This window comes from Gambusia affinis, linkage group LG17 (genome assembly GCF_019740435.1).
Source record: "Gambusia affinis linkage group LG17, SWU_Gaff_1.0, whole genome shotgun sequence".
Taxonomy (NCBI): Eukaryota; Metazoa; Chordata; class Actinopteri; order Cyprinodontiformes; family Poeciliidae; genus Gambusia; species Gambusia affinis.
Window position 1 is genome coordinate 6,682,487 of NC_057884.1, and position 18,663 is coordinate 6,701,149.

An 18,663-nucleotide genomic window follows, 5' to 3' on the forward strand; every position below is an offset into this window, starting at 1 on the left:
ATAAATTGCAGGCATTGTTTTCGGACCTCTAAGTGATCGAAGTAGAAGGCTGAAGGTTCTTGGGGGATGGAGAAAGGAAATAGGTTTTTCAGACTTTCTCGTCTAGTGGCAAGGTTCAATATGTAGCTACATCTTCAATTTAGCAATTTAGGCTTTTGTTTATTACTTAAAGACCGTCTGTTTGGGAGAAAATTAGCTATTAAGGAAAGGTGTAAACTAACCCTTGGAGGACACCTTACAAATCTCAGTGGCAGAATCTGTGCTAACATTTCTTCATAGCTACAGCTGCGAGCACACTACTAGTTACAAGCTTAACTTAGAATTAGCTGCAGCGTCCTGCAAAAGTGTTCACACTCCAACGTCTTCAAATGTCATCACCTTAAAACCAACATTTACTGCTCATTTCAGTAAAATCTGCTTTGATCTACAAAAGCAAATTAGTGTGTTACTGTGACCTGGAAGTAAATGGGGACTTGCTTTCGTTTCTTTAGTTCTTTTCATATAAATATATGTTCAGTATGCCAAATTTAGAGACGTCTGTGTCTATGAGGTTTGTACATATAAAGAGTGGAGGTTTTGCCGAGCTCGCCACAAAACAACGCAATCTAAAAGAAATAAAGAGCATGCATGACCCTCAATTTGTCAAGTCTTGAATCTTAAATTGCGAATTTAATTGTAGACCGTGACTTCACCATTCTTACGTATTCTTATACTTTCATCTAAACCACTTTTCTTTTCTTTTCTTTTTACAACTAGGACGTATGTTGAGTGGGCCTTCCACGATATTAGAAAATCACAATATTGAAAAACCTTTGTTAAACATTATAATATCAGTATATGTAATTATTATATCTATGTAGTTAAATTAATGACAAGTTCAATATATTGTGAAACCATAATTTAACCTTAAAGTGTAGTCTGGACTGGATGGGAAGCCATTGGAGCAGGATAAATAGTGGAGTGTCGTGAGAAAGCTAGCAGTGCTCTGTGCTACATGCTTTGTTTATGCAGGTGAATAATGAGTTAGTTTTCCAATTTGAAGAAACAAATGCAAGAATAACTATTTCCAGTTGAGTCCGTAATATGCTGCTACTTAGTTTAGCAGCATATTACAAAGATCTAAGCTATACCACTAAATCAAAGCTTGTTTTTTCCATTTTGAAAAATCGTAGTTTCGTTCTAAGAAACCACAAAAATACTTTATGTCATTTTCCCATAAAATTGAATGGAAAACCAAATCAGGTATGTGGTAGAAGGTGACAAAATTGAGGAATAAAGATATAGAAGTATAAATGCTTTTATAAGGTGCTGGATGTTTCTCTTGACGTTTCTTGTTAGAAGGGTAGTTCAGCAAGCTCTTTGTTAATTGTTTCATTTAGGAATAACAAAATGTAGCCCTGTGAAGCACAATTTGTTTCTAATGCGATTTTATAAATATAATAGCTTTTCATATAAGCCGTGTGATGGGACACTGTAGATCCATGCATAAACTTTGTGAAACACCGATGCCAGTTGTCATTTGTCAATCCATTCATCACCTTTGTGGGCTGCTGCCTTGTATATGTTGCATTTATTTAAGTGTTTATATGAAATAAGAAATATTACTTTTCTTCCCTTCAATGCCATTAGAAAAAATGGTCAAAGACAGATCTAGCTTCAACGCCCAAGTCTAGTGTTATTCAGTATTTATATGAAAGTCAGTAGGAACGATTTGGTTTCTCTGCCCGCTTCCTGCAAGGAGAACACAGTGTTACACTGGAGATTAAAGCGCCTGTGGAGGTGGGCTAGTTGTGCACAGTGGAAAGATGTGCACCCCCTGCAGGAGAGCCCTCTGTGTGCTGCATATTAAGCTATCTGATCCATCCGTTGTCACTGCATGTTTGTTGTTACGGAAGTAGAAAGAGCAGGTTTGTGCTTTAGGAGCCATCTCATAAGGCAAGCAGTCATTAAGCTCTTGTTTTCCTGACTTTAAGCTTTACTCTCTCTGACTGCCACTACAGCAGCAGTCCCCCCGCTCACTCATTTATCACAAAGAGCTCATGAAGAGGACTCTGGGTCAACCCACATATGCTTTCGAAGCAAGGCAATATGTTGTAAGTGTGCGTGTTTTGAGTTTTACGTTAGGAGACAGTGAGTATCCCACCACGTTTGTTCATGTTCGCAGAGAGAGTGAATGAGTTTCGACAGCGAGCGTGTGTGTGATTAGTAAGGCCACACAAAAAGCAGGCAGTAGCCTCTTTTTTTTTTTTTTTTCTTAAGTGATTTGAGGAGACCCTTGGTCCCAATTAATGAGGCAAAGGAGGCTAGTGTCTGCGTCTGGCTCCGTGTTCATCACATGGCTGTGTCACGTGTCGGGATCGAGACGAATGATCGGAGAAGATGGTGATCTCATCCCTCATCACATGTTATCAGCTTGGGGTGTTGCAGTGTCCTGCAGCTGTCTCGGGGGGCTTCCCCCCTGCTCCGTATCTGGAAAAAGGGGTCAATTCACAAAGTGTCGCAAGCACCTGAGGATGTGAGGAGATTGTGGATGTGGGGATGTGTGGCTACCACCATCCCGCTCAGGATTCACCAACTGTGTGCTAAATAAACGTCCTGTGGAGACGCATGTTTGGACAAGGTGTTAGTCACACTTTGGATCTGGGTTCAGTCTGCAGTGCCAAGAATTCACCCCTCCAGGGCTTTCTATGTGCCGGTGTCCCATATTACAGCGATGCTGTCTGCCTGCAAAAGCCATAATACACTTGTATATATGTGTCTGTCTGGAGTTTAACATAAAAATGATAATTTATACTAGGTTGCACATTGATTGCTAATATTAGCAGCACTTATTATATAATCAGTTACGGTAAAGCTTCAGGATGTAATAGGTTGTCACTGAACACATGAAGCAAGACAGATGCACTCTGAAAGCTAAATTTCTCAACTTTTTATCCGTGTAATCCATCCAAATTTTAAAATGCCCGTCAAAAAACCTTCCTTTTGCATTTCCACTGAGGTCATAATTTATCTGGTTGCTCATACTGTTGCAACATTTGCCATTGAAAAGTCTCATGTGCATCATGGGCGTAAATTATAGCTTAAATCAGGAATTTAAATGTAATGTGTGTTACATCTCAACGACAGTAACATAGTTAATTAATATAGTTTGGCCGTCATGCGTAATGTTTCTGATGTACTGAGAAGACTCCCTGATTCTAATATTAATCACCCATCCCCCCAATCAGCCCACCACCACGATTGAAAATAAATCCTAGAGGAAACCCTGTCATGTACAATTTTGACCTGACAAATTTGAATCTGAGCATGCAAATGTTTTAAATGTAGTCTGTGTCTGAATCTTTTCATTTGCAATTCAAATGCGCCTTTAAAGGCCTTAAAATAATGTATTCATACCAATGGCGACTACATTGAAACATTTCACCAGTACCGCAGGCGTTTTTAAACTGTAAATATGACATAGACGACGTAGATTTAACGACATCCGGAAATCCCTTGGAGTATGTGAGAGCAGTCAATGCGTGTGAAGGTGAGGCGAGTCTCCCAGGGCTTTGCAGTGAGGATCATAACAAGCCATTCCTGCTGGATGACTTGATTAGAGAACTAATGAGAGTGAAGCTCATCAGTACGCGAGCCTGTAACAGGATTACAAGTCATCTGCTCCAGCTCTACCAGCCAATGGTTGTTACCCCGCAAAACCCCACCACTACCTGCTCCAAAGATCACTCAGCCAATCATATATACACATAAAAGCAAAACAACTTTGAGTCAAACCTTTCTTTTTTTTCTGTTAATTTCAGTTCATAATTATTCTCATGTTTAATTTAATTTTTCTTCCCAACAACTGTGAATTTGACCAAGTCTCTCCAGCCTGTCTGTGCTCATTTTCTGCCTCCATGTCAACATGCAGACCTGCTAATGTGAACCCTGGCTTTTTGGCGCCCTCTGCCCTCCCCTCTGTGTCACTACATCAACAGTCGGTCGTGACAGACAAGTAAAAGAAAAAGAAAACGAATCCCTTCGCCTCTGTTTACTTCTCGTCTCTGCGTTTGCATTCATCTGTCATCACTTTAAATTGATCTCACTCTGCATGCTTTATGCTGTAGGTGGGATCCTCCCCCCCCCCCTCCTCTGCTGTTGTACCTCTCATCTTCCATTAATACATCAATGTTAAACTTCATCACTTTGGAAAAGAGAGGACAGGCTTTATGAGTGGAATCATTTCTGAAAGGGCTTATTTATGTCACAACTGTGTTTTCAGTAAAGTCAAATCGTTCAGTGCTCTCTTTCCCTCATGTGGTGCAGTCTGGCACAATACACCATTGTTATGACATGAAGGTAAAGTGTTTTTTTGTTTGTTTGTTTTGGGAGAACAAATGGCTGTGACGTTTCACTTGGTGCTGACGTTTTATCTGTTGTCTCTTTCTCCCTTCCTGCTCCTCGCCATTTTTTTTCTCTCTCCTGTCCCTTCCCATGAAGCTTTCTCTCAAGCTGGTAAGCATGACCGTATAGCTGCACGTCCCATTAGAGGCATGACCGAAGCACGCATGTCACCTCCCCCGGCCCTGTAACAATTTAATAACTTACGTTTTGCTGTGCTCCTTTTGTTCTTGCTTTGAGTAAGAGTTAATTATGAAATTAATTTGCAGCGACATAACAGTGAACCTGAAATTTATGTCATGTGTGCGCTATTTTTTGTTGTTGTCGTTTTTGTGCTTTTTTTTGTTGTTTTGTTTACGTTGTGGTTGTGTTCTCGTCCTGTCTCTCCCGATACGTGTGTCTGTGGTGCAGATCACACTCAATTCCCACGTCCGGAGTCTCATTGAGGTGATCACATTTACTCTGTGTTTTTACCCGTTAGTCTGCCCCCGTAATCCTCACTGTCTGGAGCAAATTGCTAGATCTCCGTAACAAGTACTAATCCGACTGAAATTAGAAGGTGTCGTCTCATGTTCTCACACTGCATGCCGGTACTTTTGTAGTATTTCGTTTCTAACACAAGAAGCCTCACCTGGTGGGCATGCTTATGAAGAAAATCAACCTTAATTATAATATTTCTGTGAATGAGATGCTATTTTCTTGGCTTAATAAAACAATTTTGGGAAATACTTTTTCATTTCTAAATAAAAAAAGGAAAGAAATCAGTTCTATCCATATATTTAGTATCCAGAAAATTAAGTCTCTTGCTAGCTTCTTATTCTCAGCTTACGCTCATCATGACACTTTCTCTACTGTCCTTAGTGTCATTTTTAACGTCTTCGGGACAATGCTTCCCATTTGAAAGTGGAACGAATATAGCACAATGCCACCATTGCAAAGACAAGTCACTCCAGACAAGGAGCACAGATACAGGGAAGCTAGTCGGAATTGATGGAACTAAATTCATGGCAAACCCGAAAGAAAAACCTGTTTCAAGGCCGCAAAAGACCACAAAAACAAACAAAATGGTAAAACCAAAGAGTGATTCCGCAAACCTTTTACTAAGGGGTAACAGACAAACCACACTTTTCAGATCTGTAATAGCATAAATATTTGAGCATTGCTTCTCAGTGATGAAATACTTTATGTGGGTCTCACACGCAGTTGTAACATGACAAGAAGTGGAAGCAATCAATGGTGATGCAAACTTGAACTACACCCGATGTCACAACTATCATTTTAATGTAATGGCTTCCTCTATTTTGTTAATGGGACAAGTCCCATAATTGTCCTATTAGCAATTATGGCCATTCAAATTCAGGACTCCTGTATGCTAAACCTGACACTGGGGAATTGTGAGTGTTTTGTACAACAAGACTATTGAAAAGAAAATGTATTTCCCAAAAAAATTTTGCCACTTCCTTTAGGCTGACTTCAAAAGGGAATCCAGTTTCTGTGAATGCTTTGGGTTGTTTGATTTCATGCAAAATGATCTAATCAACAGATTCAGTCCAAAGAAAATGTAAAATCACCAAATATCTCTCTTTAGAATTAGCACATAGAGTTAAACCACATCTTAGCATTTTCTTAGCATTTAAGATTTGTGAGCTCTAATTCATGAAGACGCACGGCGTCCCTGCATGATGACTGACGGATGTTTGTTATGTTGCATGCCGGGTTAAGTGTTGCATGGTGATACGGGGAGGAAGGGTAAGGTTCCCGTATTGACCTAGCTGCTGTAACTGACCTCCAGTGTGTAGCTCCAGCTGCCTCAGAGAGATCCACCACAAGCCTTCACCTCTTCAGTCCACACTGAATCAACAGTGACAGAATTATTTAGCATTTGTGCCACCCACCTTTGCTTATAGGACACTTCTGAGTCTTGTTTTATAGCATGTTACAGAGAAACAGAAGTTTAGCTATTCCTCTGTAGAGGATGTTGAATTGTTCCTGGTCTAAGCCACCAGTCTTCACCCTGTGGCTCCACAGGCCCCAAGTGGCTCATTGTGTTTTCCACAATGGCTCTTAACATTAGCTTGAATTTATATAGAATTAATTCATGAATTTAATGTGTCAAAATATAGATTTAATAACAAATGCTGGTTTTATTTGTTGTTGTTTTTTAAGTAATAAATTGATTTTCCATGGCAGAATGACGCTACAAATACTGGTGATATTTATTTTAAATCTCGTGCTTAAAACTGTGCTTTCTTTCATTTTTCATAAATTTCAACATCCAACATAAGTATTCTTTTCTGCAAGTTTGATTTTATTTGTTTTTTTTTTTTTATAAACAGATAGAAAATTTGGTTCTTTTAAAAATTATGACAAATCTTCTGAAATTAATAGTTATCAAAAAATATAAGTTGTCTTTACAAAAAAGAGGTCTTTTAATTTATGAAAAGTTAAGTGATCTAAAGCAGAGAACATGCCATTATATATATAAAAAAAATTCCCCAGCATTTATATGGTTTAATTTTTTTAATGTTTTATTAGCTTCATATGTGGATCAAAATGTATCTATCCAGAATAGTTTGACAGAATGTTCTCCACTGTGACTCATTCTGCAGCAAAAAAAATTAAATAAAAAAATCAATCGAATAAAAATAATAATACATACTGGAAAACATCATAAAACCTTCTACACTCCCATTCGGTCCCATCAGAGAGCGATCACACAGTTTAAAACCCAAAAGCCAACTCACACATCCGGAACATTCTCAGAGAGTTCTAGATTAGAAGTGGCGACTGAACAGGTGAACGGCCTCAAAAGCCTTTTCACAGGCAAACATCTAATCTTTAGTTCTCAATGTGTTGACGAGCGGCTGCAGTATTTCCTTTTACCGAGCCGTGTAACTGGACCAGAACTTAAAAGCGTTTTCTGGGGTTTGGTAAATGGACACACTGCATCTGTCTAGACAAGGTTACTCTGGAAACAGCAGCTCACAAATAGCAGACTGCCAATTTTTCGTATTTCTTACAAAAAATGTCTTACGAGATTTTATGTCCCCTTGTCTTTTTGCCCCTCTGTTTCTCCTGCTTCTTCTTGCCTTTTAGGGATCTGGACCAGAGGATTTCAGTCATCTGCCACCAGAGCAAAGGAGGAAGAAACTGCAGGGCAAGATTGACGACCTCAATAAAGATATTCACAAAGAGATGGACCAGAGGTTTTTGTTTTTAATAAAATAAAATAAAAAAACATATTTGAATTTTGAGTCTTTCACCCGTGCGACAATGACTTCGATTTGTTTCCTCCTTCCCAGGGATGCACTGACCAAGATGAAAGACGTGTACATTAAGAACCCCCAGATGGGCGACCCGGCCAGCGTGGACCCCCGGCTGACGGAAATAGGCCAGAACATCGAGAAGCTCCAGGCTGAAGTGCAGAAGTTTGAGGTTAGTCCAGAGCCAGATGCAGCTCTCGGCTCTCTTCAGTGTTAATGTTGGTGGAGCGGGGATGTTTGTACATTCAGAGCAGTGAAAAAAAATGAGGCGCTAAAGCTGGTTTGGGTCCAAATGCTAGCTCTGTCCATATTAGGACAAGATGTGGATGCAGCAACAGCTTCATTTAAAAAGGGAGCTCGTTATTTTAAATCCACACACTGCCTTGCAGGAGTATGCATAACTGTTTGCGCAAACAGAAACTTTTATACATTTAGCAGAGCTGGGCAGTGACTAGTTTATTCAGATACATTTGCTTGAATAGCTTGTACTTTTAGAAGTAGTTTTACTCCGCTGTACTTCCTGCTTTTACCTGCATATATTTTTAAATAAAGTATCTCTACTCTTACTTGTGTAATATTTCTGGATAGCGCCCTTGAGTCAGTACATCGGTTTTGCAGGGGTGGTTAGCAGAAGTAGAGGAGAGGATGCCTTCGAAGAGCGACTCACACCGTAGAAGTGGACTTTACGAGACTCAGAGCACCATAGCAGTGAGCAACAACTGTGCACAAGACAGAGAGAGGTATGGCATATTCAGACAAACATGAGTCCTGTGCCCAACAAAAATCAGATGAAGCTCTTTCTTGTGTGCGGAAGGAAACTGCAAATGTTTTCACTGTATGTTTAATGTGTGTGTTGGCCCCTGAGCAGCCCGGATGGCAGCTACACAGAGGAGCAGAATACAGAAACTCAGGTCAAAGCCAACATCAACATCAACATCAACCCCAACCCCAACCCCAACACCATCCCCACCACCATGCCGGACGACGAGGAATTCGACGACGACGACGAGCCACTGGCCACCATCGGCACCTGCAAAGCTTTGTACCCTTTCGAAGGTAACACCCCGCCGTGAAGTATGAGATGCAGTTTGGGCATACACACACATAACCGGTATTGGTTAGGTGCTGGGGAAGGCCTGACATTTGTGGAAATGATCTAAGTTTAAAGGATGTGGACAAACACGATTCCTTCAACTGAGGAGGCGGAGGGTGTGATGTTTCTGTGGAAATGTGTGGAGGAGGGATGTGAATATAAAGTACAGACACTTTTCTCTTCCTCGTTTTCAAACCATCAGGAGCTGTTTGGTACAAAAATCCCACTTGGTAAAGGTGAAATTTTATTGGCTTCCTTTCACAAAAAATGTAAAATTCTTCCTAAGAGTGAAAAAGAAGCTTAAGTCATCTGAAAAACAAAAAGATGCATCTACTTGTAGTTGGTCTGTATTATAGACTGCTGACATAAGATCAAGAAGAGACATTTTGCTGTTCATATTAATAGTTACCTTTTTTTAAGTTTCAGATGTTCTGCGTTTGTGTGTGGCAACCAATTCTAACCCTTCATGCCTTGGTGCAAAGTCTCATTGTGCTCTCTTATTCAAGTCCAACCTTTCAGCAGTAAATTGCCTTTTTTGTTTTTAAGGGGATAACATAAAGTTACTAAAGCTTAACTTTCTCCATAAATGTCTATTTTCAAAGACAATGAGGTCAATTTGGAACAATTCTGTCTGTTTTAGTTCCACAAAAGCCTGAAATGCTGTTAGCTAAACTGTTCTTACTAACGTTCAAACCTCTCTGCAATGCACATGTATTTATAGGACTTTTACGTGGTACACCGCCACAAATTACGAGAAAAATTAGACATAAACATAAAAGTGCATTATAAATAAATCTTATAAAGTGAGGCTTTAATTTGCTTTCACCCTCCTTTGATTGTGATAACGCTAAATAAAATCAAGTGCGACATTTCCTTTATATCCTGATTATAAAATAATGCTTGAAGTGTGAGCATTCTATGAATTAATTAATAATTGGAGAGGTGACCAAGAAGGCTTTAGGAATTGCTTTTCCTATTAAAGGCTGCAGAAAACGTGAAGAGGGGTTGAAGATTTAAAATGGCAAAATGGTCCAGTCAAAGTCCAGACCTGCAGTATGTTCCCATACTTTTCAGATTTTCATGAATGAGAAATGTCATATGGAGGTGAACCTTCTCCCCAATCTGAGGTCCTCAGCACTCTGGAGGGGTTTCCAACCAGGATATCTCTGTTTTTGGCTTCATTCATCTTTCTTTCAATTGCAACCAGTCGTCCTATCTCTGCAGCTGAAAAACACCCCTATAGCATGATGCTGCCACCACCATGTTTCACTGTGGGGATTGTATTGGACAGGTGACGGGCAGAGCCTGGTTTTCTCCATATATACTGTACCGCTTAGAATTAACACCGAAAAGTTCAATCTTCGTCTCATCCCTAAAACTTTTATTTAAACACTCTTGGGGAACACGATGTGAATGCTAGATAAATTAGAAGCTCTTGCACAGCTGAACTGGTGGATGTTATTCCATTCCATTGCAAACTGCTGCCAGTTTTGTCTTTCTCTATCTCATGCACAGAGAGCCGTTTTGTGTTGATTAGTTTATTAATGTTCTCGGCCGTCTTTTCAACTAAACACAGTTTGCCGTTTTCCTCCGGCTTAAAGGCACTGACGTCCACTTTGTTTCTCTCCTTGCGCAGGTCATAACGAAGGCACCATCGCCGTGGCCGAGGGCGAGCTTCTGTACGTCATAGAAGAAGACAAAGGAGACGGCTGGACGCGGGTTCGGAGGAACCAGGATGAAGAAGGATACGTCCCAACGTCCTACATTGAGGTCAATCTGGAACCGAATGCCAAAGGTGCTATGACGTACATCTAACTCGGCAAGCTCACCCTGTGACAGATTTTTTTGTTGTTGTTGTTACTTTAATTAATATCTTTCCATTGACTGGGTCAAAGATTAGAGATTGTTAATAGCCGCTCGGAAAGACGCACTTCCCGTCTCCGCAGGGGGAAGGACCAATCACATTTGTCTGCTGTGCCTCATAACAGTTTATGCAGGGAGCGTGCCTTTTAATTCTGAGGTCCTTTGTGTGAAGACTCTGAGGACAAGGCACACATTTTCACTGCAGTGCCACCTAGTGGTCGTACAACACGAGTCATGACACCTCCAGTCAAAGCTGTGGGACAAATCAGCTGCTGACAATGATCACTGATACATTTCAAACACAAACCTCTTGATTACACTTGAGCTAGAATCTTAAATGTTGGAATATGGACTTGCATTATCATAATGTTATTCAAGGGGTCTGATCAACCACCTGGAAGACCATCTGAATCATGTGTTTTTGTATGTTGTTGCACCCAAATGACAAACATGCTCAATGTGCAATCAGACAAAACGCTGTCAAGCTCTGCTGTACTAATTTTATGTCTTCAGTTACTTTTTGTAGGCTGATAAGTAATAGAAACACAATAAAATCCGTGACCTCGACTCTAAAAATGTTGCATGCCTTTAATATTATAGATGCTGGCACATCAGGAAATGTAAACCCAATTATTGTTCCCAATGAGGGATGATTTTCTAAGAATAATAACCCAGTTTACTGCATTTTTTTATTGCTCTTTTTCCACGTTCTCGATTCACTTTTTGATAACGGTATTGTTGGCCTGCTCTGGATCTTTCTCTCCAGGCCAGTGGTAAAGGAATAAAGGAAAACGAAATCAGACGCTCTCAGCTCTATGGTGAGACTGAGCTGAGGTTGCGACTTTTTAAATCTCCGTGGTGTCTTGCATGGGTCTTCTAGCGACACCTTCTGTCATTCCACTTCACTGCCACGTAATATTTCGCGCAACATGACAGACTGACTCCTCAGATTAGTACAAAGGCCTCAGTTTGGCTTTCACAGGGTTTGTGATAGCATTTTTATTTTATTTTTTTTTTAACCAGAATGTTTTTGAAGTGTGTTGCATGCTGCAGCATCTGTGAGTGTTTTGTCATGACTTGGAGTTAGCATGTTGTGACAAAGTGCGTTGGCTGGTTTACTAGCATTACCTCACTTCAGACAAAAGCTAAATAAGGTGATGATTGTAGCTTTACGAACATATCTTTGGTCGATCTACAGATACTCAGTGCCTTGTTCAAAATCAAGTCATACTTTTTCACCCTGTTTCGCATTTTATCACGTTATCACCAGAGAATTTAAACTTGAAATACAAAGTAGTGAAAAAATGTAAAGTGGAAGGAAAATGATGGTTCATAAAATATATTGAACCTTGTGGTGGTAAAATGGTAAAATGTGGAAAAGCTGAATGGGTGTGAATAATTTTGCAAAGCACCATACATTATAACACACTATTATTACTTTTAGCAGTTTCACATATACCACAACGCCTCTTCTATCCACATTTAAATATTTGGGATCTTCAAGTTTTTCCTTTAAGACTAACTTTCTTCTTTTTTTTTTTTTGTCGTCTTTTTTTTTTTTTTTTTTGTTTCTTTGTTCGTTTGTGTGTACTCTCCTTTCAAATTGCAGATTCCTAAAAGTGAGAGGCTGGCAGAGGAATGGCAGGGCAAGCAGCCGCGGAGAAAACCACGGTGTGAAAAAGTGACAGATGGGCTCAATCTTTAAAGAAAAAAATATCTGAGAAAGAGAGAGTGATGGATGATAGGAATGCCGCTGAAATTCACAACACAAACATTTTGACAAAAAAAATTATTATTATTATTTTTTTTTTATAATCGGCAGCGTCGAGCTTCCTCCGCTGAACAAAAGAGATCGGTTTTAGCTCTCTTAACATTCTCCATTTTAACTCCCCTCTACCACGACTCAGACGACAGTACACAATTTGATCCTTGGTGTTTTACAGCAGAGCTTTGCTTCTTAATGTCACTAACTCTGCTTGCGGCCATGAAGAGGCTATTTTTTTTAGCATCCTCGCTCCTAACGCCCCTCCGTGCCCCTTGCACCGCTCTTCTATTTTTTTTTCTTCCTTTCTCTCTCTTGTGACGCTCACAATTACGGGAAAGCGTGTGGTCAGAAACAGGACGGAAGAGCAGCAGGAGCCCGAAGGGGAACGTTAAAACACGAAGCCGTACACTTCCTAAAACAACTCATCCCGGTCTCATCGCCTTCACCCTTCACTCCTTAAAAAAAAAACATATTTTTCTTTTTTTTCTTTTTTTTTTTTTTTTTCAAATTCAACCACTCATTTTGCAGGTTTCATCCAAGCAGAAACAGAAGGAGGTTTTTTTTTTTTTTCTTTTTTTCTGTGTTTCTGCTTTCTTTCTTTGTTTTTGTGTCAAACCACGTTCAGGTTCCCGGGATCGGCTGGAGGGCCCGTCTCTCTCATCCACAGTACTCATGTCTTGTCACTGGTGTCTGTTCCTCTCTCTGACCACACCCTTTCGTTCCCACTCTCCTTCCCCCACTCAGGCAGCTCAGGCTACCTGTCTCACAGCTGCTTCGAGCCTCCCCCTCCGCCCCCCGTCTTGCCTTTTTAAAATGTTATTTTTTAATTTGCTAAGGCTCGGGGCGTGTGGTGTGGTGCATGCTTGCCCTGTCTTCCTCCTCGCCCCCCTCTGCTGGCGGCTCGGAGAGGCGGCTTACGCCACCCCCACCCACCCACTCCGTCCTGCTGCCGCTGCCTCGAGCCTTTCTGTTCAGTTTAACCCTCATTGCCTGGTCACACTGTTTAAATTAACCTGAATGCTACTGTTTGGGTTCAGTGCCTGTGGGTTTTTTTTTTTTACTGTTTTTTTTCTATATATATATATATATATTTATGTACATTTCCTTTTTGTTTGTTCAAAAAGCATGTTTTTCTTGTTTTTAACCGCAAATATGTGATCTTTCCCGCCTCCTTCTCCCAGTGCTCCAAAGTGTAATCACAGATGAGGACGTTAGGGAGCCATAATGTTGTTTTCTGACTGATCTTACACATAGATAGGTTATGTCTTGTGAGTTTCTGTCTTTTTCTATTTGTTTGTAAAAACGTAATGCGACTCGTGGCTAGTTTACAGTCCAATACCCTGTGGGAAATGTCTCTGCTTGGTTTAGGCAACTTAGGAAAAGAAATAAAATAAAATCCCCACTTCTACTGTATATGAAAATGTCCTGTGATGAAGATTTTCTTGAGACTGAAGTGTGACAACATACAGATCATCGCCTGAATTGAGCCTTAACCCGTTGGGACGAAAAAGATGTAGTTGGTTTTGTTTTAATACGAGGAAAGTGTCTGTAGGCATGGGCCGGATTACTGGTGTCAAGGAATGACGTGGTTTTTGAAATCTGCAAACATTTAGCAACATTTCGACGGTTTAAACTCCTTCTGAACATTGAGGTGATGCTCATTATATCTCTCCAGATATAATGAGCATCTCTTCTCCACCATGTCCTCCAGGCTGTCGCTCAGCTGACTGGGAGAATGCTACTGCTGTTTTTCTCATACTTGTCAAGTAGATTCGGTTCGAATGGGGAGAAAAATTGGAACGTTTTGTTAAATTTTCTGATGGCGCGGTTCGCCTTCACACTGCGCCGTCGGGAGAACCAAACCTGTTTACCTCCCCACCTTTGATGGTGCTGCACCACGGGCCAATGAAGGAGATTACTCGAAAACTTCTGGAGATGTGAGCGCAACTTTCTCCTTCGCAAAATGTAAATAAAAATGGAATGGCGTCAGATTTTAGTGGTTGAAGTTCATTTCTGTTTTTGCCAAAAGACCAAAAGCCATTTCTCCCGCTATCGCTAGGCTTGTGCATTTGTCTTGCTTGTTTTTAGTACATGTGCATTGGGGTCAAGAATGTGGTATTCTCAGCGTTCTGCTGTTTTAGGTTACTTTTGCCGTTAGATCAGGATCGTTTATTCATTTTTACAGATTAGTTGACCCCCAAAAGTTCTGAGAGCCTAACCAAGTGGCCATAGAAGTATTTTCTGAATTCATTTCACTTTGAAATTTAAGCACGCGACATGGCAAGGTGATTCTTTAGCCGCGTCACACGTGGGATATGCAAAGCACACAAGAGCTACGTTGTGTTTTCAGTGTCAAATACACAGCAAAGTACATTTTACTCCACTGAAGTAAGAGCTCAGTAGTAAGACACACGAGCACAAAAGAGTTTTGGATAAAAGCAATTAGATCATGCCATACATTTTGGTTACATCCTATCAGAAACTCAGACCGACCCATGCCTAACTCTCAGACTGGAAGACTACAACTTTTTCCCCCACATTCAACGGCACATAGTGTACAAGATTTCAACTTTTTTATTATTATTATTTGTTTATGTTCTTTAAGATTCTTCCTCTTTGTGTCTTTCTTTGTTGCTGAAATATTCTGTTCCTCATCCCACCTGAATGAGGCCGCTCTGAACCGCAAAGATGAAACTAGCAACCCCACTGTTCAGTATCCACCTACCGCAGGTCCTCGTAAACACTTCCCATGTGGAGGAGTGATTAAGCAGACCTATAAATAGACTCCCACCGTCTCCCATCTCACCGCGTCAAGATTTTTTTTTTCCTCTGAGTTTCATTTTGTGTCTGTGATAAACGTCGAGAGCGAAGTGGCAGACTTGCCTCACCACAAAATCTTTTTAGCCCTCAGAATCACCTGCCTGTACAGAGGATGAGACATGATGGAATTAGAGAGAGAGTATATATGAATTTATTAAAAAGGAAAAAAAAAAAAAAAGTTTTAAAAGGAAAACATCTATTTTAACTATATGGACAGTCTTACAGCGGATTTATTTGCTTCAGCTAGTAAGACTTCTTTTTTTTCCTTTATGAGACCTACCAAATGGTGTTTTTTGCACTTTTTCATTTGTGTTCCATTTGGTGGCCCCATGCTTGTTGTTTTGGAGCACTGAATACTTTGTATTGTGTTTAATTTTATGTGCCAATTAAATATGCCTGAAAAGAAAGAACGACGTGCGTGTTTGTCCTTTCTCTTGGCGATTCCAATAAAATCTTCAGTCATTACAGCGCTAATGTGCATCTATAGCTGTGTGTTTGAGAAGTCACATTTTTTTATATGCAGATAAAGTGTGATTATTAGGATTTATGATGGAAAGAAAAAGAGAGACAACAAGGATTATTCCAAGGAGCCTGCTCCTTCTTTTAAAACTTCATTTATGGAATGATATCTCAGAAATAATGAGTTTAAGGTGAAACACAGAACAGAGAAACAGGAAATAATAATTACATTGATGAGCTGCTCTGAGAAAATAAAGGTAATTTATGTGAATGAATGTCATTTAATTAATAAATTAGTCAAGGAGGTGGTTTTATTTACAGGCAACTTTCAATATTTGAAGTGCGTCGTTACTGCAGATTTGCTAGTTGCTTACAAAAAGTTCATTTTCTTAATTTTTATTTTAATGAATAGATTTCCATAATATGTAACAGAATGCAGCAGCCATATAAACTGACTGGGTCTACTGCACACAGTAGTGTGCTTCACTTTAATGCACAAAAGCGTCTGATTGTATCAAAGCAGGCTTTGTTATTAGACAGCTGGTAAAAAAAAAAAATGCTTGTAGTGGCAAACCTCGGCTGCAGTTCATGGGGCGACCAGCAGGGGGGAGACTTGTTCCACCTGAAACTCCTTTTAACTTTTAACAACTTGAGAACAAGTTGTGGAAAAGTACACGTTGTTCCCCAAGACTGTTTGAAAAAATAAAAGAAATTAAGTTGTATGTTTACAAATGTCAGTATAAAACATGAATCTGATATAAAAGTGTAACCAGGTGAAAAATGGGTACATGTAAAAAAAATGTATTTTTGTAAACCATGTTTTGATTTATTTCACCAAATGGTTGTAATTCTTGTTTTTGCCAGCATGTGGTGCTGTTATTACAATGAGGTCTAGAATTACCGGAAGTGGAAAAAACCTCTTGTTTATGTATTGTGGCACTCTGACTGGTGGAACGGAAGAGAAGGACATTTTTGGAGCCAAGACCTGTTGAAAAGGATGACTAAGGCCACCTAAGCGGAGAATCCAAGTGTTTGGTAATTAATGTCAAGCTAAATTATCTTCCGTGAACAAAGCTAAGGAGAGGATGTTAATGTTATGTTTTTCTTTGTTTGTCCTCCTTTAGAAGTGCCACTGCCGTTTATTATACCTTTTGTTAAAGTTAAGTTTCTATGTGAAACTAGTTGCTGCATTGTGAGCCCGCCATTTTCCCTGAAGCTGAGGCTTTACGTTGATAGAATGCAGGTCATTTCTTTCGGCCTATGTTGATCCTCATTCTTTCATTTGTTTCTTTGCAACTCAGAGAGAAAAGTGCTCTTTTTCATCTAAAAGAATAAAGGACCCATTTTATTTGAAGCTCCGTGTGCTGCATTATTCCCGGCTTCAAATATTGGTACCAGGAGTGGGGTCTCGCTTGTTTTATTTTTCCTCTCTGTGAGGGCATGTGCATGGCGGTGCAGCGTTAGCTTTGTTATACGGCAGTGGTGAAGAAGTGGCCTAAACCTGAGTGGACTTGGGTATCGTGTCTTTGTGGCGGCATCTGTTTCGAGATCGGAGGAGGAGTTGCTGGACAGTTGGTGCTCGTGGTTGTGAGGGATTTCAGCCGAGGTGATCATCAGACCAGAACGCATCCCAGGCGGAGAGAGCATCGCCTGCAGCGGTCTCGAGCAGCCCAGGAACATCCGGTGGACTCGGGACTTCGACCAACTTATCCTTTGCTATTTAAATTTATTTTGACTGTTCTGTGAACTGACTGAAAAAAAAAAAAAATTTGAACATGTCTAACCAAGATGAAAACTTTGTGATGGATGAACAGTTAGTGCATAATGATGAGGATAATGAACAAGATGGTGGACAGAACAATGAACAAAATGACACTGAACAAGCTGGGGTATTACAACAATTAAGTGAGTTAGCCAGAAGACAAGAAGAAGTCATGACAGTCATATCATCACTAAATACTGAGCCTACCAGATCTTATGTCTATGTACCCAGAGAAAGGCACATTTCACCATTTAGTGGAGACATTGACAAAGATGGGAGGAGTGTAGATGAGTTTATTGAAGAAGTAGAAAGGGTAATTTCTGCTAGAAATCAATCTGCACCTGAACAGTTTGATTTTGTGCTGTCACTGTTAAGAGGCTCAGCTCTGGAAGAAGTGCGTTTACGCAAAGCTGATGGTGATGTTGTAAAAGACCTGTTTGTTTACCTAACAGATGCGTTTGGAGATAAACGTAGTGCTTCCCAACTTTTACAAAATTTCTACAACTGTAAACAGAAGGAAGGTGAAGACATACGTGACTTTTCATATTCATTATCTCAGGCCTTTAGTTTTGTACGGAATCAGCATCCTAATTCCGTGGCTAATGAAAACACAGTGTTGAGAGACCAGTTCATTGAGGGCATCAGAGACCTCTCACTGAGACGAGAACTCCGAAAATATGTAAGAGGAAAACCTGCATCTACTTTTATAGAGGTGCGTGAGGAAGCTTACTTGTGGTCCTTAGACCAAGCCCCTACCATAAAAATGGCTAGGAGTAAAGTGAAGACCTGCAGTAATGTTACAGCAGAAGCACAGTGCTGTGCAGTTAAAGAGACAGGAAATCCAATGTACCTGGAGGATGTGATGAAAACTCTTAAAGAGCAAGACAAAATCACTACTCCCACTAGACCTAATGAGAAGTCGGTCTCAATTGATGACGTTCTTAAAGTGCTCACTGAGCAAGGGAAAGTGATAACAGAACTCACTAAAGCTGTGAAAGAGTTGACAATTCAGAGCAAAGACCCTAGTAGCCAGACACCATATAAGATCAAAACGGTTCCAAGATTTACCCCTGATGGTAAGCCAATATGCTTCAAGTGCCAAACTGCTGGTCATGTTGCCAAACAGTGTCCCCAGAAAAGACACAAAAACTCTGATGAATCCCCTGTTTCTGGTCAGTCGGGAAACGAGAGACCCTGGTTGCAGTGAGTCGGGTAATGCAGGGTCATGTCAAAGACTCAAATACACTAGGGATCACGA

The 18,663-nt window shown here is 40.2% G+C and overlaps 1 protein-coding gene across 29 annotated transcripts in view; it reads left to right on the forward strand.

Moving 5' to 3' along the window:
- LOC122847142 (formin-binding protein 1) overlaps positions 1-15,595 on the forward strand; it is a 66,101-nt gene extending 50,506 nt beyond the window's left edge. For 8 of the 29 annotated variants that reach the window (XM_044144533.1, XM_044144531.1, XM_044144523.1 and 5 more), the window contains 7 exons: positions 4,480-4,494; positions 4,792-4,827; positions 7,477-7,586; positions 7,683-7,815; positions 8,262-8,383; positions 8,500-8,699; positions 10,373-11,359. In XM_044144533.1, the coding sequence (XP_044000468.1) occupies positions 4,480-4,494; positions 4,792-4,827; positions 7,477-7,586; positions 7,683-7,815; positions 8,262-8,383; positions 8,500-8,699; positions 10,373-10,551 (795 nt within the window). In that variant the 3' untranslated portion in view covers positions 10,552-11,359. Of the gene's footprint in view, positions 1-4,479; positions 4,495-4,791; positions 4,828-7,476; positions 7,587-7,682; positions 7,816-8,261; positions 8,384-8,499; positions 8,700-10,372; positions 11,418-12,208 lie in introns of those variants that run through there. The other 21 variants (XM_044144535.1, XM_044144538.1, XM_044144543.1 and 18 more) reach the window with 10 other exon arrangements.
- Positions 15,596-18,663: the final 3,068 nt, after the last annotated feature.